At 34.6% G+C, this 24,244-nt stretch overlaps 1 protein-coding gene across 1 annotated transcript in view; it reads right to left on the bottom strand.

The window, feature by feature from the left end:
* DNAJC1 (DnaJ heat shock protein family (Hsp40) member C1) overlaps nucleotides 1–24,244 on the bottom strand; it is a 114,779-nt gene that overhangs the window by 61,754 nt on the left and 28,781 nt on the right. The window contains exons 2-6 of the mRNA XM_059818682.1: nucleotides 11,349–11,450; nucleotides 10,488–10,534; nucleotides 4,021–4,186; nucleotides 3,028–3,125; nucleotides 1,873–1,966 (exon numbers count right to left, since the gene is read on the bottom strand). Coding sequence (XP_059674665.1) covers nucleotides 1,873–1,966; nucleotides 3,028–3,125; nucleotides 4,021–4,186; nucleotides 10,488–10,534; nucleotides 11,349–11,450 — 507 coding nt within the window. The remainder of the gene's footprint in view (nucleotides 1–1,872; nucleotides 1,967–3,027; nucleotides 3,126–4,020; nucleotides 4,187–10,487; nucleotides 10,535–11,348; nucleotides 11,451–24,244) is intronic.

The raw sequence follows: 24,244 nt of genomic DNA, 5'->3' as shown, positions 1-24,244 counted from the left end.
CTCCAGCATGAGGTCACTGCTGCTCTTACGCTCTTCAGTAATTCATGTCAGGTACCTGAAGTCCTGAATATTCTTAATAGGGGGGATTACTTATATTTTATTGCATTTTAACTTCATTTTAACTTTAACAACAACAAAACAAACCCTGGATTTAAGCAGTAGTGTAATTTACATATGGAGCAATTTTCTCTAGAACCCCCATCTCTTTGCTTCCTCCTTGCTCCAAAGCCTTCCAGCTCTGAATTCCTCTACATCCTGCTTCCACTGCCACCAAATCCCTGCTTGCTGGTCTCCAATTTTCCATGAGTTATTGGATAGCTTTTTTCCCCACTACCATTAATTTAATGGATTTAAAATCCACAGCAAGAGGTATTGGCTAGGTGTCTACAAAGCGTGAAACATCACTTTTGTTGTATTCATCTTTTCTGCCTATTCTGGCAGACATAGGAGCTGCTTTTTGAACAGAAACCCTGAAACCTGTTACACTGACTTCTTAACAGACTATCTTAAAATCATAAAAATGAGAAAATGACAGCTTAGAAAGATTATAAGAAGTCCTAATTTAAAATTCTTCACGAATCTTACTATATAATATTTTGAATATTTTGCAATTAAGGCAAAAGGGAAAGTACTATAATTATGAAGAAAGTTTCAAAAATGCAGCAACAGCAATTGCTGAACTTAATTCTTTTCTATCTGACTCACCTCAAAGCTTAATTTGGACACAACGGTTGATTTAATTAAGCATCATCATTTTTGCTTTAAAAACTTGCAAAAAGAAAGGTTTCTTTAATAAAATAGCCACACAGTTCTGATAAAACTTTTAAAAGAGGAAGAGGTATTAACTTTTGCATCTCTTTGTAGGAAAAGTTAAAGGCTATAAAAATGGATGCTGAGAGACCAGACTTTATTGCATTTATAACTTTTACAAGCCTTTTGCTAACAGATTAGGAATTATGAATTACGTGCTTTTTCCAGCTTGAACACAGACAGAAATTGAACGTTGATGCCATTTATACTATTTATACTTCAGAAGTAATACTCAACATATCTGTAAACCAAAGGAAAATCCACCTTGCATTCCCTGATCCATATTTGTTAGCAGTGACAAGGGTATTAAAAACAAATGGGTGTATTCAAATGAAATTAAAAGAAAGAGCATGTGATATTAAAAAAGTTATTCTGATAACTGATCTGACAATACTTATACTGGATGAGTATCAGCTAAATTTTACATTTTATAGTATTAGATTAAAAAAACACAACTGTGGGCAAGTCTGCCACATTTATGTTTATAAATTACAACCATACCTTTGTTACTTTACCTTAGTAATTTCAGGTATCAATTTATATAATTATCCAGTGACTCAAAAAAAAAAAGCTCACTCAATCAGAAAAAGTAATTTCACTGTTCCTCCAAATTTAAATGATATATTAATAATTTGCTATGAAAACATAGCGTTTACCTACTTGAAATAAAAATACTTTTGTTAATAGATTGCTTAAAAGACTTCGGTATTCCTAATTAGGGGTGTGTGTTTGTGTGTGTGTGTGTGTGTATTATTATGTGTGTATTTTTATATATATATCACATCCCTTTCCCATCATTTATTCTTGTAGTTTTGCCTAGCAGGAACTGCTGCTGAACTGCCTAGCATGTTAAGATTAATATCAATTTAAAATATATTCATATTTTGGTGAACTTATGATATTAAATTTGCCTCCAAAGAGTAATTTTTAATTTTTTGTATATATATATATGGTATGTGCTTGGGCTAGAAAATTCATAAGAACAAGTGCTACACATCTGATTATGCATAATAACACCATCAAGAAAAATAAAGTAATACAACTTAAAATTATTACTATTACCTGGAATAGCTGAGGTAAAGCTTTCACAGTGAGACAGAACCATATTCCCAGCTTGCATGGAAGTAAGTCATGCCATTGTGGTTTCTCCAGTACTCTGCAGTCAAATAAAACTAAGTTTTTCATTACTGCCACACAATCTCAAAGTCAGAACTTGCCCATTATCCCTTAAGTTGATTAGCACCTGTCAACTCCTATAACAATGTGTAACTACATAATATTAAAGATACATTTTAAATATATAATTCAAAATACGTAACAGCTAACTTCTAATCATGGCTGTATTTTAATCTCTTAAAAAGGGCTTTTCCTCAAGAAAATGAATTTGTAAGCCACATAATCACTTCAGTTTAAAAAACCCAAAACTGAAAAAACTTCAAGCCTCAACCAAGTGTTCACAAGTGCTGACAGCCAGATATGAAGACTGTAGCATAAACAAAACAATACATAAAAATTAATGTCATTTGCAGTTCACTGGAGCATTACTCACTGATGTCATCAGGAAAGACGACAGGCAGAATGGTCTCTGATCTCCATCCTGCATTGATCCAGTTCATGCCCCTGCTGTGTGAACTATTTAAACCCTTTATTTATTTCTATGAATCAATAGAAGAAATGGTGGTATCTTTTGGAGTGTCCTGAAAGTCACTATTGCCCTATGTGTTTCTTAACAAACAATGGTGTTAGAAGCCTTTACCAACACACTTGTTTTTAAGTTAATCAGATAAAAAGCATTAAATCAGACAAGCATTAAAACCCCATAATAACTCCTTGCTTGATATGGTAATAAACTGAAGCTTGAATAAATTGAAATTTGTTAATTGTATAATCAAAGGCAAAAAATCTTCAAAGATGGAAAAAGTTGTAAAATCTTCTAAAATCAACTTGTAGAAATAATACCCTTCTGTAAGCCAGATACCATTAATTCAGCCTTAATCTTTCAATTATTGTTGGTCTGCTGAATAAACACTACACATTTATTTACAAATCGAAACCTGAAAACACATCTACATTGGCACACTTTTTATCAGCAATGGCTGTTACTACAAATACAGTTATTTCTCTCATAAAATATTTCAAAGATGCAAGGAGAAAATCATAGAACTAAACCAGTAGCTGATGTTTTAAAATGCAGAAAACAAGAGAGTTCCTTCCCACCTTTCATTTTTGTCTAGAGCAGCAAGTTTGGCTTCATCTGTACTCCTGCTGCCTGTTTTTTTCTTCTTCTCCCTCTTTTTTCTGCTAAGCAGTTCATCCTTGATGTAGAAAGAACTACGGTTACAGCTTATCATTAACATGTAAACCACAAATGTTACTGGGACTCTTCTGTGAAGGGTAAACAGTAGAGTAGCATTTATGCAAATGTATCTAGGGGTACTACATGATTAAGTAAAATGATCTATCTTAACAATAACTGTTGCCATGGTATCCAGTCTTTAAACACACATGAAGTCCAGTTCTGTCACTCATGTGTATCTCCATAGCAATCAAAGTTTTCTAAGAAGAGAAAGCATTCAACTTGCCTCCTTTCTCATTCATCAACTTCAATAATGCAGTGGAAAATAAAAAAGTAAATAGATGCTAATGTATGAATATTTTTCAAGTTATGCTTAGGTTTTTTTCTAGTCTACTAAGTCAAATAGATTTTTATATGATAAAAAATAAAATAATAAAAAAATAATGTGGTTTATACAGCTTACCAAAGCCTATCCTGTTAACAAAAACCCCAAACAAAAAAGCATTTAGCTAAGAACAAAGGCAAAGCAAGTATGACTTTTAAATGAATAAAAACTGATTATTTTTAAACAACATGTAGGAAAACCGTAGACACAACTACAGTAGCATATGATTCTGTGTCAATAGATGATAGAAGAGTTTTTATTCCTCGTCTTTCTTCCAGTTAAAATCCAAAGAACCATCTCTTGCTATTTATTACTAATTCCAGAAAAATTAAGTATTTTTTAGATTACTACTTCTGTGTGTTGAATATCTCATTCTATAATTATCACCATTTTAAATATAATCCTTTTAAAATATGAAAAATCCAAATTTAAAACAGGGGAAGTGGTAGAGATCCCTATAATATACAAACTTCTGCAGGAAATTCAATACTAATAATTGAAGCAAGTTTGATTTATTACCAATACTTACCAGCTGTTTTTCCAGGTAGATTGACCAAACCACAGCATAATGACCCACTGTGAGTATAATGAACAAGAGTAATGCCAGCTCAGCATTGCTCATTTTTCTCACCCGCCTGTAGTAGAATACAGGCTGTCGCCAATCTGGTAGTCCATTGATCAGAATATCATCATACCTACAGTAGCAAATATAACAGGCTTTCATGGAGAGCTAAAAATGAAATAAGCCAAACCATCCAATTATAAACCAAAACAAATGATAATCCACAGACGACTTGAATAATACACACACAAAAGATCATTTAGTAATTTTTTTTTTTTTTTTAAATAGAGCAATGCCTTGTTTTGTCAGCTGCTAGGCTTGTATCTGGAATCCAGAATCAAACACTGGGGAAATGTATCTATTCTTTTGCAACCAAAAAAAAAAAAAAAAAATAGCAATTCAATTGCTCCTGCACACCCCCGCCCTGCCAGTTCACTCACTTCTGAAATAACAGACTTCCAGAAACGTACATGTGTTCTACCTGCCTAGTGATCAGTGGGCAGGTCACCATGATAGAAGTAAATAACAAACCACAAACTACTAAATAGGTAGCACAGAACAAACCTCTCAAACTCTAGAAACCTTTTTTTCTTTTACAAATTAAAAGCACAAGTGTTAGGGGAGGGGAAGAGGTATCTTTGCTTTTGTTTTGTCCTTTAGCAGCACCATATCCATATTAGGTAAAAATGCTGCCAGACTTTACATCCATTCTGTCAGATATGAATTTAAGTTAAAGGCTTGATTTTGATGTTAGAAAACAAAGTTCACCACAGCTAGATGATTTGTCAGTTTTTCTTCACACAAATGACTTGAAATATCTTAGTATGGCTGGGGTCTTTTATTATGCATTAAAAATAAACAAACTACTGACATGCAAACCAGATTTTTCTATTTGTTAACTTTTCAGAGTGAAGCTTCAAACAAGAATCTCTACAGTAAACTCAAAAACCTGTATGTTCAAGATGCACAACCTGTTAATCTTAAATTGAACACAACTCATTACATATTCTAATCACACCGTTTCCAGAATTAAATCTGCACTGAAAGGCCTAATTTGGTGCAACACATTGACCAAAATATTTTAATTAAAAATATTCTGAGTTAGTCGCAGGCCTAATTACAGGAATAGAAATAGGGCCTATATTGTCATGCAGGTCAGTAGAACTCAGTAGTAGGTTTTTCTCAAGTAAATTGACCGATCCAGGAATAATAGCGCAGCTGCTAAACTGCCAGTCTTGACATGTAAATCAATTTAAATGCAACAACTGCACTAGCTACTTTGATAGTTATTAAATTGATACCTTGGAGATGTACTAAAAAAATTTCCACAAGCAAATTCATTTTTTTAAGCAGAAAAAGAGGCAATGGTTTTCAATTAAAGAATATACTTTAATTCAGCTCATCTAGAAAAGCTGACTTCTGATCAAACATTTGTTCAAGTTGGCACCATTATTTCTATGCAAAAGATTTAACACCTCAGGATTCTGTAGTGTTCTGAATGCTACCAGAAGTAAAATTCCTATAACAAAATTCTATCTTCCATGACAATTACGAGAATACTAATATCCATTATTGTAAAATTTGAAGTAATAACTTTTTTCCTTTCATAGTAAGTCAGAACAAATTAACTACTGATACCTTAATGCAAACTCTGTTCAGAAAAACTGCTTAGCATGTTATTTCAAAACTAAAACATCTACTTAACTTCTTGTTTAAGAATTAAGTAGAAGTTTTAGCATTAAAAAATAATAATGCATTTGCTAAACATTTTGTTAGAATACAAGAAAATATTTTAGAAACAAAACCATTTTTAAAACAAATTAGATTGATAAGATTTCACAAAAGATTATGTTTCTTTGAAAGCTTCAGAGAAATATGTGTGGAATCAAGAAAAAATTTTTTAACACTACTATAAATTTATTAAGCACTTGCCTTTCTTATACACTAAGGCTTGTTAATTGATGTACTGAGAATGTGGCTACTGATTAAATAAGGTCCGTATATACTAATGGTAACAATATAGTAATACGTAAAACAAGATTGCAAACTAACGTTTGGCAGCCACGTTCTGTTATAAGTTACCTGTTAAGAAAAAATAAATTAAGACAGCAGAGTCTCTTGCATTGAACACTTTAAACAGCACTCTGTATTTACTAGACTATGTCTGCTGTTCTGAACAACAGTCTCCAAGGATTAAGTCTCAGAATCAATGCTCTATTGATTTTACTATCAATGAGCATTATGGCTCACACGACTGGCCATTTTAAGGGAAGATAGCTTCTATTATAACCCACTTTTTAGAATATATACTGTTAAAAGATAAATCACTGCTTTCAATAGTAATTAAGCTCTGTATTTGAAAAATAAAGATATCAATGATTTTTAGGTTTCCAACTAGAAAATGATCCTACTGGAACTCAGAAGCTTCCCATAATTTTTAAATCTTGATTTCCAAATTTAGGTTGTGGTTTAACTAAAAGCAAGTTTCTCATTAAAGAATTTCTTTATAGAAATCTATATTAACTATGAAAGATAGTTAGTTAATCCATGTGCACCAAGAACTACATTCAAAATTGAATTACAAAGCATTTTTCTTTTGGCAACCTATATTAATTGTTACTCTATGTAAGAAAGAAAGAAAGAAAAAAATAAAGCCAAAAAGGAAAAATACATATGCAGTATTTTTTCCTCAGACACATGTACACAGAATGCAGCAAGTCTTTGACATATGAGTACGCCTGCCAGTTGTCTCTGAAATGTAGCAGTCAGCAAGCTAAAAACCCCCAAAGCATCAGTACAGAAACAAAAAGACAAAAAATCCCCATTTATAACTTAAGTTGAATCTTTATTTTAAAACTCAGGATTCTACACAAGACTTGTTAGTCTTGTACTAACAAGTAATCAATTGCAAGATTATAAAAATTTCATTCTTCCGTAAAGTTTCATGAAATAGGTTTTAGAGCTCTTTGTAGAATCAATTACATTGCAAGAAAAAAAAAAAATCCATTAACTGTAGTAGCTAATTACAGTATCATCTATTTTAATATAATTATAATTTATTTTTCCCTTTAGGACAGCCACTGCATTTCATATTTCAAATAATTTCAGAGATCTGGTATAGTTTATATACTGTAACCTTGAATTAATGAGATGTATTCTGAACTACGGGAAGACTGCATTGGTGTTTTTTATTTTGGGGGCCTTTTTTCCTCAAGCTGTCAAAGACAACCAGTGCAACATCAGCCAGAACAATTTATACCTATGAATACAGACATTTAATTATAATGAGAGGTAAGATAAACACCTTTCTTACTCTAAACAAGTATATCTTGATTCCTTTGCAAATGCTTCCTGTAATCAAGCCCACATTGTTACTGAAGATAGGCCTGGTAGGTAAAATAGCTCCTTAAAATGGTAACGAACAACGAAATTAAAATCTAAGATTTTTGCCTAATTAGAATTAATAGACATGCGTAAACCTATCTACATTTTCATAAATTAAAAATAATCAAAGGCTAATAAAATTTATCATCGTCAAGTTGATTTACCAATAAATCCATAAAGTATATTTCAGGAAATGCACCTATCTCTACATACCCTAAAGATAAACTTTTCTGTAGAATTTCACACACTCTGCAGTGTGTATACAAAACATAATATTTTATGTTCTGCTGCATGTATGTTTAAATTGATGTTAAACACTGCTATATTAAACAATGCTGCATGTGTATTTTATGTTAGAATATTAGAATGTTTTGATTATATATCAGTCAAAGTGTGTAAGAGAAAAGTACTAACACGGTAATACTACTATATTCTGTAGTACTACTAATAATATTAGTATACTTCACAAGCAACTATGTAACTTTCTCAAAAAAGCAAACCACATCTTAATTATAAAATCCTATATTATAATTGTCAGTAGAGGAACTATAATATTTTAAGAAAGGCTTCTGCAATCAGATAAAGTAAAAATTCACTGATAAATATGAAAATACAAAGGTCTTAGAAAAATAATTACCTATAGCTGGCCAACAGATCTGCCTTTTTAAAAGGCTGTTTCTCTACACACACAAACAATTAACACCTCTAACATTCACCAAGACATGGAGGAAGGGTGTAATTAGACCCAGTTTTATTGTTTCAAAATGAGTTAATCACTCAGTCATAGGTGCAGGACCTCATTCCTGCCTTTACTGGTTCACTCTGTATGCACACCAGGACCAATACTGGATTACATCACTTTTGAGATGAACAGTAAGAGGCAGGTACAGCTGACTTCACTGCACAGAAGCAGAAGCCTGAAGCTCACTCTTCTCGAGGTGGTGTAATCCCATGCTCCTACCATTTAGGTGTCCCATTGTGAAAGGATTCCCAGCTAAACTGCCAGAATTCCTCACCAACTAATTTGTAAGAAATGGAACTAATTTCCATCTCATCCCATCAGGTCTTTGAGTTACTTTAGAAATAAAAAATACCACACTGCTGGGGGCAGGCGGGGCAGGGGAAATCTGGCAGAAAGCCTTGTTACAGCAGACCTGACTAAGTGTCTTTGGAATCAGGATAAAACCGAGTTCATAATCCCTGAGAGACAAAGCGTGCAGCGTAGTTTCCCCCCAGTGCATGGGCATGACAGTAAACTTTGAGCCTTTTCCACTAGGTCCATCACCTCACACAATGCATAGCCAAATATCAGCATCTAAAGCAGCAAGATCCCAAAAAGCAACAACTCTTCCCCTTTCCTTTGCCATATAGTTGCAAGAAACCCATGAGTTACCTTACAACAGAAATTAATATTACAGGGGGAGCAGCTCCTAGTACACTTGCTTAAAACTTGTTGTAAAGACATGCTACAACAATGCCTTACAGGATACAGGACAGACCACCCTCCATTAACAAGCTCAATTGAGAGTTTATCATTAGACTATGTAATATATCTGATCAATAAAGATTTTCTCAAAGCATTGAGACCATAGAGCTCTGCTACTCTACATGTTATTTCTAAACTCTGCATATTATTTCTAGAAAATTCTCAGAAGGTAAACACTATTTAATCCACTACATTTATATTTAATCAACTATAGAAGCAATATCAACCATACATCCACACTGTGCAAGAGAAATACAACATTGTCTATGTATAAAATAAGTTATTGACAATTAAATCAGCCTAAACTAGAACAATCTACTGCTGCTTTAACTTCTCATTTGTAAGCAATGTGCTGCACTAATTAACCAACTTGTTTGTGAGAATATTGTTAAGTCAGTCACATTCGTAACGTATACAAGGCTTAAAAACATAAATTTTTACAAGCTACTGCATCACAGTTCCATGCGAAAAGTGCTACTACAACTGCAAGGAAATTCCTAGAAGTTCCATGCTGAAAATAAGTTCCAGAGAGGCAATATCACAAAGTGTATGTAAACAACGTTATGAACAAAAAAGTAGGAAAATTTTGGGGATAACTTACTTTTCAAGTGGTCTGAAACCACTTAACTATTTTTTTTATTATTTCCCTTGAGTAGAACTTCACAATTAATTTCTTTTGTGAGAGGTGAAGTTAAAAAAAATACAAATTTCCAAAAGTACTTCTATGAAGCACACTATAAAACCTGGACTCCTGCCAAGACATCTACAAAGCCAAAAACCCTTCAGGAAATGTCTCGTGAAGCCCCTTTTAAAGACTTGCGAGCCGAAAGATGATTTACTAAAACTCCAACCCAAAAGCAAAGTTCTTTCAGTGTCCCATTTTTCCTGATAATAATTAGTTTAATGGTCAGCTGCTTAGAAGAAAAAAAATTCAAAATAGTCTTCTAGAAAGCAGACCAGGCCCACGTTTTCAGTTCATAATCCTATCCCCTTCAGGTACTGCTGCCCCTGAAGCAGCAAGGACAACTATCATTTGCTAGAAAAAGATTATGCTATGTATATCAAAGTTTACAGTATTATAGATAATACATCTGAAAGAAAAAACAATGAACTAAGCAACAGAAAATAACATTGAAGATGACATACACTGGAAATAATCCCTAAATATCATGCAGCAAACCTTTTATTGATATAGTGAGATATGACTGACAGTTGAATCAGTGGCCTATATTTTCAACTGCAGCTTTAATAATACAAGCAATGATAACCGATACAACTCAAAAAGTGATATAATTGTTAAGTGTTATAAAAATTGCTCCAAGTAACAGCTAGCTTTTAAAGTTCTTTCAAATACTACTTTTAAAGGAGAATAACCAGTATATCACAAAAAAATACACAAAAGCTTCCCCTTTAAGCCACATACAATCTTTAATTAAACAGCTCCATAAGAATTTCAAACTTAAATTATGCAAAATGATCTGAAGAGTTACAATTAAGTCAAATAGGACTTCAATATATCACTGGCATGAATGCTTTATTTAAGAACCTGTGCAAATTAACTCACCTCTGCCTCCTTTCTTCATCCTTTAAAACCTCATAGATGGCCACCAACTAAAATAAAAACAGAAAAAGAAAAAAAAACACTGAAAAGACTTTACTTTAGGATTGAGTTTATAAAGTTTGGATAGTAGTATCATATTTTACACTTGCCAATTAATGACCTTTGCTAGTTTTTCACTTTTCCCTGTAACACCAAGAAGCAAACTCAGTATGCAAAAGAAACAGTGACATATTCATATACAAAGTGTCATCAGATACACAAACAAGCAACTCCTACAAAAGATTTTTTTTTCCCTCCTCTTCTCTGTGAAACTGAGTCTTGTCTCACACCTTAAAAATACAAGGTAGTGTTTGTTTCATCCTAAAGATCCTAATGAAATTAAGTGGCCTGCATTTAGTCATCAGAAGTATATTTTTAAAGGTAGAGCTAATTGCAACAGTCTCATGGTTTCACTCTGTAAAGATTCAAAAGGCAAAAAATCACGAACTAAAATAAATTCTTTTCATTAAATTATGCTTACATATGACTTGCATTGAGAACTGATCAGAAGTTTTCCCTACTGCTTTTGAAAAGACTATTTATAAACAGTCTTACATAAAGTGCAAACATATTTTCCTCCTAAGAGTATAAGTATTATGTTCAAATTATTTTTAATATACAGGTAAATACTAAATAAGAGTTATTCAACAAGTTAATTCTGAAAAAGGGTACTTGTTTTTGATCTAGCTACATCAGGAAAAATGTAATTCAGCATTTAACTTAATAATTTCAAAGGTGTACCATTGTTCTTACTGAAACAACATCATGGTAAAAAATTCTGATTCTATTTTTCCTAAAGCTTTTATTGCCACACATTGCACTTACTTGCCTAAACTGTGTTTCTGCGTTTTCGTCTTTATTCTTGTCTGGGTGTAAAATTAGTGAAAGCTTTCGATATGCTTTCCGAACATCTGCAGATGAAGCATCCTGAAAAAGGAAAACAAAGCAAACTCTCAGAAACTAATTCCCAGAACTTTGTTAAGATGTGAAGACAGCCAACCAAATGCAGGAACTAAGGCAACGTAATTTGAGACGTCTAACAACCAAACCATGCAACTAGCCTAGCCTAAATGACTGAACAGTCATTCAGTCCAATTCATCTTTCATCTTAACTTCCTTCATTACCATACATCCATTACAATGATATTTGCCAAAACTTTCAAACACTTTCTTGCTTAAAATTAACCCAGGTACCTTCTACACCATCTAAAAGTTCAAATAAAACCTGAAAATTATTGCATCTGCATATCTTCAAGACAGATGTCTTTTCAGCAAATTATCACGCTCAATTTCCCAAACTCAGGACTTGCTATGAACTCTTCCCTTTTTAATATTTACATGTAATTCACCACCAACAGGACTTCCATTCAACTTCAGCTTTACCATATCTAAAGAAGTGTATCTGAAGTAGCTTCAAATTGCAGTCTTGAAGCTATACTGTAGCACTGACATCAATCTATACCTGAATCACTGTAAGAATTGCACACATTTTGGGAGAAAAAATAAAACTCAGAATGTCAAATGCATCAATGATGTACCAACTTCGCCGCACAATGCACAAATTTCTGAATTAACGACTGCTATTTAGTACATACTATAAAGACATCCAGAACTGGAAGATTTCAAGAGTTGCATTGTATAGTATATTGGTGTTACACTGACCAGAAGATCCACAAAGCATCACATTTAAACAGAGCTACTTGCATTCTATTACTAACATGTCCAAGGCAACATTTTAGAAATCAACTGTTTATCTGACAATTTTAATTTCTTGATTTTATATATATTGTTCCCCAGTACATTCTCTCTCTCAAAATTACAGTGTCAACAAGGATTAAAAACCACCAAAACCCAGATCTGAATTAGCTGTGAGAGGAACAGAGCTGAAATAAGATAATAATTAATGCAATACTATAATTAGTCTGTCAGGCTTTTTATTACAAATCATTATTTTCATTTTAAAATTTCCAGTTTTATAACATGAAGCTATAATAATGCTGTATAGAAGTTTGGGCCAGCAGTGAATATTAGAGAAAGACTGGAGGAGGGGAAGGGGAAAAGGATAAAGTGGGGAAAAACACAGAATTTGAGAAAATTCAGCTTTGAAATTGTATTTTAAGGAAGCTGGTATTATCCTCTAATGCAAGACCAAAATTTCCATAGTCTCTTGTCTGTCAAAGGAAGGTGCTTTTATTACTCACAAGGAATTTCTCCTGAAAAGACTGCATGTGTATTTTTTCATTTTTAAATTTTCCAACAGCTACTTCTAAGGCGTGTGCACACCAAAGCAGAATTCCCCTGGCTAAGTACCAGCTTGCTTCCAGCTTGATTACTCAGTGAGTTGTTTCATATTGCCATTGTTTTATAGGTTTATTTTTAACTCTTGGTTAAGGAGAAGGAAGAAACAGTGACTACGTATCTATTCTAAGCACAAAAAAACATTAAATTCTTGAGATGTAGACTTAATAGAATTATATTAAATAAATGCAAAAAAGCGAAGTAAATAAATCTTTTAAAAATTAGGGATCGAGACCATGATAACCTCAAGAAATTAGTACCTCCAGACTATGTATTTGGGATAAACCACAGTTTATTCCTTCTGTACCACACATTTAGATGTGCTTGGTATTATTTTTGGAACACCTCCAACAAACAGTTAAAAACCTAATAAAAGCATACTAAAGAGTTGTCCCACAATATTCTTCCAATTACTTCAAACAACAAACAAGCAAAAAAGTTACAGTGTTTTCACTTGTAGCTGAACAATTTAAACGTTAGTTTCATTTGGGAACAGCATGATTATTTGTTTAAAAGATCAGGACAAAAGGTAGTTTATCTGTTTCATGCTTAAGCAAAGCAAGAGATCCCAAGTCAACTCTGAAAGAATAAAGTCACTTAAATATTTATGTTGCTTCACCTTGAGAAGTTGAAACAAAAATTTATAAATTTACAAAAACAGATTATTCATCTTAGTTACCAGATATAATTTGGAGATTGTTTTGTTTCCCCTCATCTACCAACCCCGTCAGCCACTTCATAAACAATGCCAGCTTGTCTTCAAAACAAAATACAGTATTTCAACACTACTATAGCAAATAAAAATCCAGAAGTAGTTTACTGGCCATGGTTTCAGCTGAACCATGAAAGTGATCTTTATGAACATATCAGCTAATTGCAATTAAGCACCTAAAAGGTTGAAAAGGGGACAATAATACCAGTAAGTAATTAAATATGGGATGTTACTGTAAATGATTTAATTACAACTGGTCCATATAATTTCTAAAGCAACAATAAGTCTGTCTGCTAACCGAGTCTTCACAATACTGCCAAACAGAACACAGGAAAATGTTGTATGTTCCAAACATTTTGCTAATTAATGCTACCTACGGGTAATGCTTGGCATCTTCAGGAAAGGTTCCAGATCCTCTAGAAGCTGCCCTGAACACAAGTGGTTGTTTTTTGAGAAAATCTTCTCATCACTACAGAACTTCCTAGCAACGTGTGACCCTAAATAAGCTACAAAGAATAATTATTTTCAAACTAATAAAGAAACATCTACCATACTGAAATCAGCTGTTCTAAGACTTTCATTTATAGCTAGCTGACCCTGTTGGCCACCTTCAGTAACATTTCCATAAAGGCTGAGCAACAAAACACTGAGTTAAGAGTCAGTGTTTTCTACAAACTAAGATACTATTTTACATACTAGGGCAGAAGTCCAAAGATTAGAGAGAGAAAGCCATGACCTTACTATGGTTTTGTTTTAAAGAAAAAGCTCTGAAGACGTGCTGGATGGTTTCATTTACAATTCAGAAATCTTGATCTCAGTTACATCTAAGGAGGGAAAAATAAAATCTGTATAGGCCTATCAGTTAACAGCAGGAGAAGCTGGTAATGTTACAGACAGCTAGTGCATTCAGTGATTTCTCCAACACGGTGCTTCAGGTTGGCAAGTTTTGCCACCAATTAAGGCAAATGAGCCTGTCACAGTCTCCCTCATGTGGATAAAAACATCAAAAGCATCACACTATTTCTTGATAAATGTCTTTTCAAAGTAATATTGTCCCATCATACTTCCAAAGTTGAACATCTCTTTACACACCCATTTTTCAGTTAATGGATCTCAACAAGTTGAGAACTACTCTCACTGCAACAAAAGCACACACTTCCATGTGCAGCATCTAAGTCCACTTTCATATGAGTCACTGCTGTTCAGGAGGAAAAAAAGGCAACACTCCATCATGTATATTTTGAAAAACAAAGCATAATATAAGCACTTATATTAAAAGATAATGCAAAATGAATGCTCTAAGCTAAAATGAAAACTGCTCAGCTGTCAGCTGCATAGCTGGAAAAAATGCACATAGAAGACAAGTCAATAGGGGATAAGGTGTTTTGTGCTAGAATTGGTTCTCAGAAATACCAAAATGCAAGTCTATATTTCAGCAGGCCACAGTTTGGCCTCTTATGCATGCAAATATGCAAGTATTCATGTGGGAATTTTTTAATTGCTAACACTTTATTGAACAGAGTGTCCATGTGTTTAGTTACATGACCTCTAGCTAGAAGTTAAAAGTTCAATCTTTTACACTTTTTTGCATAATTCCTTACACTACAAACAAATATTTTAGCACACAAACAAAATTACCATTTGAAGGAATCAACAGTATGTTGATTTCTTAAGGTACTCTGCTGGAATTTTAAATTTTTGTCTAAAGGGTGATACACATCAGATTCCCAGGGCAGGGGAGAAGAGGAAACATTATTCTCACTGTTTCTGTCATTTACTTTTGGCAGCTTGTTTAATTCAGACAACGAAAAACACATTACTAAATTTTATTTTACTCAGCATAATTTTCACATTCTCTCGTATTACCAAGAAAAGTTGTATAATTAGACTACAAATACATAAGGAGAAACAAAGAAAGGATTTTTTCACAACACACACACAAAAAAATAATCTAAACAGGCATTTGCCTTCCATTTTTTTAAAATTAAAATCTTGCTGAAAATGCACAAGGATTCAAATCTCATCTCCTCCTCTGTCTGTATAAATTCAGACTCCCACCTACAGAGTTCAATTCCACCTTTACAATAAATAGAAAAACTGGTGTAGTACAGTACAAGTATATTACTCCATTGCCTTCTATTCCTAATGTAACTATGATTACTAATGAAGCTAAAATAAAAGCCTCATTGTGGTCCCAAGACAATTCTTGGTGAACACATAACATATCAGATATTGCCATAGGCAAACAGTGATTAGGTCAAGGGGAAAAAATAATCAATGTCTACATAGTTTTCACTTACCAACATATACAATTCAAAACCTAAATTGTTCCCTTGAGTGCAATGCAGTTATAGAACAAGACTTAGTTACTTACAATTTAGCAACTGCTTCTAACGCAGTAAATGCGCTCAATTCATCTTGGGTTTTAAATATGCCTGCCGATGTCTTCAAATAGGTGGCATTATCTTTATTAGCAACGGGAAGGCACGTGGTCCAGAGGACCAAGTATACAGATAGAAATCATGTTTCTACTCATTTGCAGTTTTTCCAATCACTTGTTAATGGATGAAAAGAGAATGACATCAGTATTATCTATTTCATTGCAGTGCTGCTGAATAACTGTGTAGAATTTTCCACAGTGCGTGTTACTGAAGCTATACGGCAACCAAAAGTGACAACTGCATAGAGCACCAGCTGACTGTATTTCAAGTGTGAACCTTATACCTGTAAAAAACCTCAGTGCAGGCAGGCCTTCATGAGGTGTTTTTCAGCCTTCCCAAATTATAACTCAAACTTACATAACTCCTGTGTTTGGGGTTTTTTTATTCACAAGCAATTCCAATGTATGTGGTTTCTTCAACAAAATATTCCGTTCAGAATTTTTGTGTAGAATAAGGACTGTAAGTCACTACTTTCCTTTTGATAACCATCAAGTATACAAGTTGAAGCAGAATTGTACAGAAAAAGAAACAAAACGTAAGCTTTGTAAATTCACAATCACATATTTTTCTTCCGTGATTTGAAACTGCAGGATGCACAGGCTGTCCCACAAAAATTCACAAAACAAGAAGGGGCATATAACTAGACCAAAGCTACAGCTGTCTACTAAACATTGTGTCAACATTGCTACTTTCTACCTAGTTGTTTTCATGTGAAGTCCACAGAAAACTAATATCCATAAGTGTCAGAGACCAAACAAACATGACTGTAGGCCAACAATTAAATATGCACAGTCCTCATTCCTTGAGCAACACCAAGGAACACAGTGTGACCCCTCCTAAGTGTCTCATTTTCATATGGGGACAGAACAGCAACCACTGTTGCTCCTCACCCTTCTCTAGGTAATTCTTAGGACGGAAACCATATAGCTGTGACCCTTCTTCCAACCGGATTCTCACCCCCACTTTGGTTCAGCATAGATTGACACATACCTCTTCAACCTGCTTGAAGGCCATTCTGACTCTGGAAGCTTACCACCAAAATGGTAATTCAATGGCTTGCATTCACTCTAGACTTTGTACCTTTTCTTTTTTTAAAAAAAAAAATTAAAACAGTAAATGAGACTCTCCCAGAAACAAACAAAAAAATTCGCACCATCAGTACCAGTCGCCTTATATGTCACAATACATATCTTCTGTGCAAAATCACAAGCATCCCTGTTTCCTCAAACACCTTTTAAGAAAGTAATTTCCCTTTAAAAAAGAGTAACAATAATATTTAAAAATAAATAAATAAATAAATCACACCTGCATGCTGTTTCTACAAACAAAAATTGCTTAGTAGCACCAGGAGGAAAAGCAACAGCTACCTAAAGCAGACATACCCGTATCTAACATGGTTACTCCTCTAACAGAAGCAACAGCACAAGACTAGGAAATAAATGAATCTTCACCCATATCAAACTTGATTAAAATACCACTGCAACCTGGTCCTAATTTAAGCTCCTATGACCAGATTAGTTCCAAGAAGTACACCTGAGTTTGCCAAGTGTGCACTTGGAAAAACATCTATGAGGGAAATAGAGTCTTGCAGCAAATTCCAGAGGTGGGAAGGACCTGCTGGCAATCCTGAAGAATGTAACTCTAGGAAAGAAAAGCAAGTGTCTCCCAGAAGACCAAGCATCATCTGTGAATTTTTATAGTTAGCAGATGCCAGCTGAGTTTTGGCTTAAATTTCTTGCCGCATAACCTTTGTTGAATTCACCCTTTATTTTTATTGAACTTCTTTCTAAGACACTTACCTTTTTCAAGGATGTAAAATGAGTTAAACTGAAATTTGCTGCTTCTCTACAGATGAATGCTCCAAGTATACCCAGGCAGGAGGAGAGATCTGCTCTGCTGCAAACCAAGCCATGTGTCTCACAACATTCCATTGATTTAAACTGAATAACAGCACAGCAGGGAAATACATAGGAACTAAAAATAATGCTAAAAAGGTGTTTTAATGCTTTTTTATGTTGCTAAGTTTTAAAGCAATTCATGAAATGAAAATGAATACAAACCACCACAATGTATTCCTGTGAGCTTCTGATAACTGGCACAATCCCTTCACTGGCATGTTTGTTTCCAGGGGAGTGTGTGAAATGAAAGAAGACTCTGTTTTCAGCCTAGCGTGCCAAATGAATGAAAATTCTGCTGCCTCATGCTTGAGATACCAAAAAAAGTGTTCTCCTCAGCACATGTGCACAATTACACGGCCTTAGGTTTTCTTGACCAATTTGAACAACAGTATTTATATGTAATTTTTTTCTTCTGTTGAAACTATTTTAGCCTTTTATCTTTTTTACTTAGATTTTCAGAAACTGATTATTGAGGAAAGATTAGATTGCCCAAGAGAACACTGTCATGTATAACCATAAGTTATGATTTAACATGAGCTTTGTCTCTGAGATGCAGAGAACACTCACCAATTCTCAACCTTTTTAGAATTACTCTTCAAATTCAAAAATGGAGAAAAGCTATCAAACAACAGCTGAGGATATTATTCAAGCTAATACTGACTAATTTGAAATCCTGCCTACTGTTACAGTTTATTTCAATTTAGTTTTTCATTCTGGTAGTTCAAAAGGAAGGAATGAGTAGATATCCATTATTTATTTCATGTGTTTTTCCAGCAACGCTGTTACATGTTTATTTTTATTCCATTTTATATACTACATTTATTGTTTACATATTTATATAATATGTGTTGTATATATTTTTATAATATAGATAGTTGTGTATATTTCTATATACCTGTGTGTATTCCCTTATAGGCTAAAGAAAGTTGTTTCTAGGGAGTTCTCTTGAAAATCTGCCTATTGCATCAGAGATTTCTAGTCTACAGCTCTTGGGATAAAAATATTACCTACAAAATTCCTGATCCTGCAGCATATTCACAGGAACTAAATTGCTACAGAGAAAGAGCACTGCTTTTACAGCCCAGGTTGGCAGGGAAAGCAAAAATGTGGTGTCTCCTGCAGTGCATTTCTTGCTTAATGCCTTTGCCCCTAGACAGCACAGCCCCCTGATTTACAAGAGGTGACACTATACCTAAGGACAGCTGAATGCAGCCCACACTCACCACTGTGGAGCATCAGTGTAAGGTGGCAAAGATTTTGGGGTGTTGGATCTGACAAGTTCCAACCCTTCCTACAACGTAATGCCCAAAATATGCTGCTATTTGATTGTTTATATAGTCTTCTTGCTACATTTCTGCTTTAGTATGTTTCCAACTGCTTTCCAGAGGGTAAGGAATTAAAGGAAATGGGCAAATCAGCAAGGCTACATCCATACCAGGCCTTTACCTCCTCCTCCTCTCGATTATCCTGTTCTCATTACACTCTTCCACCAGAGCTGACATACTGATCCATATGCTCCTACACACCTAGCCTGTCTTTTCAAAAAGCTGCTTCCCAGATCCCAATTTAAGCATAATTTTTTGGAGGGAGACTACTAATGACCACAGACTTAGGTCTTAAAGAAAACCAAAGACCAAAATAAATTAATATATATATATATAACCCCCAAACAAACGCCTGGGCTACTAGTTTCTGAATTCCTGTGTCACCTGAACTGTGGCTGTCACTTTTGTGACTAGATCTTTAATTGACTTGTAAGCTCTAAAACTTTTCCTATTTTTGAAAGGTGTTTATTACCCTCCTTTCTGGTGTCCAAAAAATTAGGAAAGGGCATACAAGAGACAGGATATAGGATGTATGGCTGAAAAGAAAATATTATAAAGCCATACAAGAAGAAAACAGTAACAGTTATCTCCAACACAGAAGTTTTCAAAAATCTACCCATTATTTTATGCATCAACACAACATTTACATGGTGAATAATCCCCACCGGCATCGACTTTCAGAATAAACATTAACTATTTATTAGCAACCTCCTCAGCCCTATCAGCAATGAAGGACACCAATTTATATGCCCATACACCCACACACATCCATCATATATATTTTCATACACACACACAGAGATGGCTAAAATAAAAAGATGTGTAAACAAGCATATCTCCCCTGTTTAATGCTTAAACAATGCTCTAATTTATACTTGTAATTGTTGCTCAGCTTCACAAAGTATTTTAAGAACAAGTTAAATGCAAGTTGTTACATAAGCTTGGAATGAACAGACAGTGATCATTTTCACATCTTGACTTAAGTGATGTTTTTAATGCACAATGTTTTTTAAACAATGACAAAAACATAGTATCACAGAGCTTCTCTTGCAGGTACAAAACAAACTGAAAGAAAATAAATCATACCTTGAATAGTTAAAGGATCTAACTGTCAAAAATGAAAAGGTGTATCAAACAGGATTTTATGAGGTCTCCCAGGTCCACTGATATTCAATATTTTAATTGGCAAGTTGAATTACAGGATGACTATTAAACTGGTAGTTAACACTAACCTGGGAAAACCTACAAAGATGCTGTCAAAGAGAATTAGAATTTTAAAACATCCGGACGAACTGGTGAATTACTCTAAAAAAATATGACATTATTTCCTAAGTGAAAGACTAATGGTCTACATCTGGACAGAATTCATCAACTACACAAACACAGGATAGAAAAAAGCAGTTAGTCAGAAATTATCAGTGAATCACAAGCTGAGCACGAGTCAGTGGCGTGATGCTGCCTTTCTGTGCAGCACAGCCCACCGTGACACAAGCAGTACAGCAACAAGCAACTGTGCCATTTCACACAGCACCTGTAAGACCTCAGCAGATTGCTGCATCCAGTTCAAATAATGGGGTTAAAATAAGCTATAAGCCTGTTCGGAAGATAAGCAAAAAAATCTGAATAATAAGAGGTCTAGGGAAAAAAAAAATAATAAAAATAGTGACTTGTTCAGAGAAACTGAAAGAACAAGAGTGAGTTAAGCCTAAAGAAAAGGCAGCTGACACAAGGAAATAACATCTTCAAATACGTAAAAGGTAGCGGTAAAGAAAAATGGAATAATTGCCTTGCCTGATCTATCTAAGGCTAAGCAGTAACAGCCAGATAACAGCACAGGAAGATTCAAGTTAGGTACCAGGAAAACTTCCTAGAAGCATCACTAGCATATCACTGGAACAGAGTGCTGAAGTCTCCTTTACAAGCAGGTTTTGCATACTTTTATCAGACATGACTTAGATTTAACTGGTTCTGTCACAGCAGGGTATAGTAGGTTACTAACAGTCCTATATTTCAGAATTTAAATATCCTCTTGATCAATTTAGTAATTACTCTGCAAATATTCCAACTGGATTTACTGCATCTGTTTTATGTAGTTTAAAAGATCCTGGCTGAAAGACAGTATTCTTGTCACACTGAAGATGACAGATGCTCATGCTGGAAGAGAAAGAGCCAATGAGATTTTCACAAAACCTAAAAGGACTTCTAAAGGAGTGGCAAGTATCAAGAGGCAGCAGAAAACACTTCTTTGCTATGAATTTGAAGTCCCATGGGGCCCTGTTCCATGACTTGGACCACTAAGCATTAAGCTTATTTTTCCTGTTACACAGCAGTTACTCTGAACTACTAAGAAAGTAATCCTAACCACTAATAAGTCATCCGCATAATTTGACTTTAGAATACTTTCTCCATCCGTTATCAGCTTTAGCCTTGAAAGATAATACAGAACAGATATGATCAGCAAGGTTCCTTGAGAACGTCAGATGAAAATACAGACTAAACCGAACAAGAAAAACAAGCAGAAAATTCTACAAATATCCTTAAAACTTTTTAAAAATTAAACTATTCCTTTAAAAATGTTCTGTATTTGGTTTATTATAAATACGTTCTTAATTCCTGCAACAAAAAAAACCTAAATGCGGATATGGTAGAACTGCTGTAGTAAACCATATCCAGGCACAGCAGTTATAATTTCTTCATTTATGACAGAAAGCAAGAACACCTCTCTCCATATATATATATATATTTATTATATGTTTACAATATATTTATATATTTTACAAATATACTTAATGTTTTATATTTGCTTCCACCCTCTTTTTCCTAGTGTTTACATAGCTTCTGTACCATACTATAATATTTCTGAAGCAATGTAATTTTTCTTAGTTTAAGGACACTTACAAATAGCCCTGTCCACTGAACTTGAGCTTTGAGATCTAGATGTACCCGAGTCTGCAGTCTTTCTTTTGTTTGTTTCTCCTTCTAGAGCCTGGAAGAAGACACGAAGCATTTACTGAGATCAAGAAGTTTTTCATCTCAGTGCTAAAAAATCCAAATTTTTCAGTTTGGATAAATCCTTAATACCTTGCTCCAGAAAATAACCGTAGTTAAATGAAAAGCATAAAAAAGAAGATGATGATCTCATTTGTGAGGTGGTTATGTTTTCCACAAACAAAATCATATTAGGGGAACGTTACTCTCCTCCTCCCTCAAGAAGGAATCATTCTGCCATTTATTTTCGGCATGTAGAACAGAAAATGTCTACAAATCCTGAGATCGTAAAAAATCCAAATTTAAGTAATTGGGGGGGGGGAATCTTTTTTTTTTTTTAACTTCAAACCAAACTGATCAGAAATGGCAAAATGCTGCATATTTTTAACCAAAGATGCTTCGTTACAGACTATATGAAGGTAACTTTGAGATTGTATAGGATACTAATACCTCTGAAAGCCCTAAAAGACATTTACAAACCTGTATTAATTTATTCAAAATCTATTTCTGTGAGTGTTTTCTCAAATGCATTGCTTTAAATAGCTAGGTTTATAAAGAACTACCAGCAGCATTTATCAAATTTCTTCCTTCTTTATTTAGAATACTTTCTACAGAACCAGTTAGGATTTAGCCCTACCTGTCATGTAGGAGAGTAGCATAATGATCCCTTTATACTCATTAACTACCATTTTAATGAGCTATTACTACCTGGGGACTCAGAAGACCTCAGGGAGGTTGTAACATGCCACTACCTATATAGTAATTCACTGCTGAGTTAGTACATAGCCTCCTTGAAAGAATATAGGAATGCCCTCCGTCACTCTCTGTAGTACAGATGCCAGCATCAGCAAAATTTCTGTGTGTAAGGCACATCCCAGCCTAAAACTTAAACACCTCAGTTAAACTCCAATAAGCTTAACGGATTACCTATTACTATGGCCCCCCACTTTGCTAAAAAGTTATCACACTCCTAACAAGTGAGCTGAAAGCGTGAGCATTGCCTGACCGCCTCAACTCACAGTTTGATGTTGTAAAACAGCAAATCTGATAAAGGGCCAGGGCAGAAGGCAGGGGACACCGACATCCTGAAAGACTATTCACAAAACCTGACAGAGTCTGTATGAGCCATAAATTAGCCAGCCAAGGTTCACAGGTACCTGGATAAAGAAATCAAGTTTAGCATTAGGAACCATCAATTAAAATTCACACAGAAAACTAATTTCTAAGCAACTGAAAGCTAAATAAAATTAAATTTTAAAAATCGTGCCCATATTATAAAAGCCACATATATATGCAATGACTTGTGATGGAACTGACTTGCAGACAGCCCTTCCCATTTACTAGCAATTTGTATGGAAAACTGGTATTATGGTCACTAAAAATGCTTATCTGACATGATTTCTAGTGAGAATGAGCCAAATAATCCTTAAGGAAGATAATTACCTCTCAAAATTTATGGCAGCTGTGGGCAGATACCGTTACACACAGTGGCACACTGTTCCCTGAATTGCTTTCTACATTTTTCAAATCAAAACGTTTGAACTGAACCACACAGGCCTAAGTGAAAGGCAGAAAGATCACTTCCCTGCTTTTTATAAAGCCACTCCGTGCAAGCAGTTGCGGCTCTTCTCTTCCAGTGCTACCTTGGAGGCATCGTTTCATCAGGGAAGGAGGGGAGTAATTCATACTGATCCATAAACTGCCTACTTCTTGGCCTGCAAGAGCCAGAAGAAGAGCAGAAGACAGATTCTACCCAATTTGGGAGACCCTCACAACAGAGCATTCCCCTACAGAGGCAGCCTAGGGAACAGCAGGTAGAGGCAGCATGTGCTGAGCTTCTGCTCTCACAGCAATATCCACAGCAAAGCTGCAGCTGAACCAGACAATCTGAAAACCCAGACAAGTCCAGAAGAGACAGAGGGCAGGCCTGCATAAGGAGAAAAAGCTGAGAAGATGAGTGTGAAGTAAACACTTCTCCCGATCTACTTTAAGGGTTCTTCAGTTAGGTGAGGGCAACACCCAACAACCTCATCGCTACAAAAGGCGGTGGCTATCAATC

This window comes from Gavia stellata, chromosome 6 (assembly GCF_030936135.1).
Source record: "Gavia stellata isolate bGavSte3 chromosome 6, bGavSte3.hap2, whole genome shotgun sequence".
Classification (NCBI taxonomy): Eukaryota; Metazoa; Chordata; class Aves; order Gaviiformes; family Gaviidae; genus Gavia; species Gavia stellata.
The sequence above is the reverse complement of the archived record's forward strand: the minus strand, read 5'-3'. Positions and strand labels throughout refer to the sequence as shown.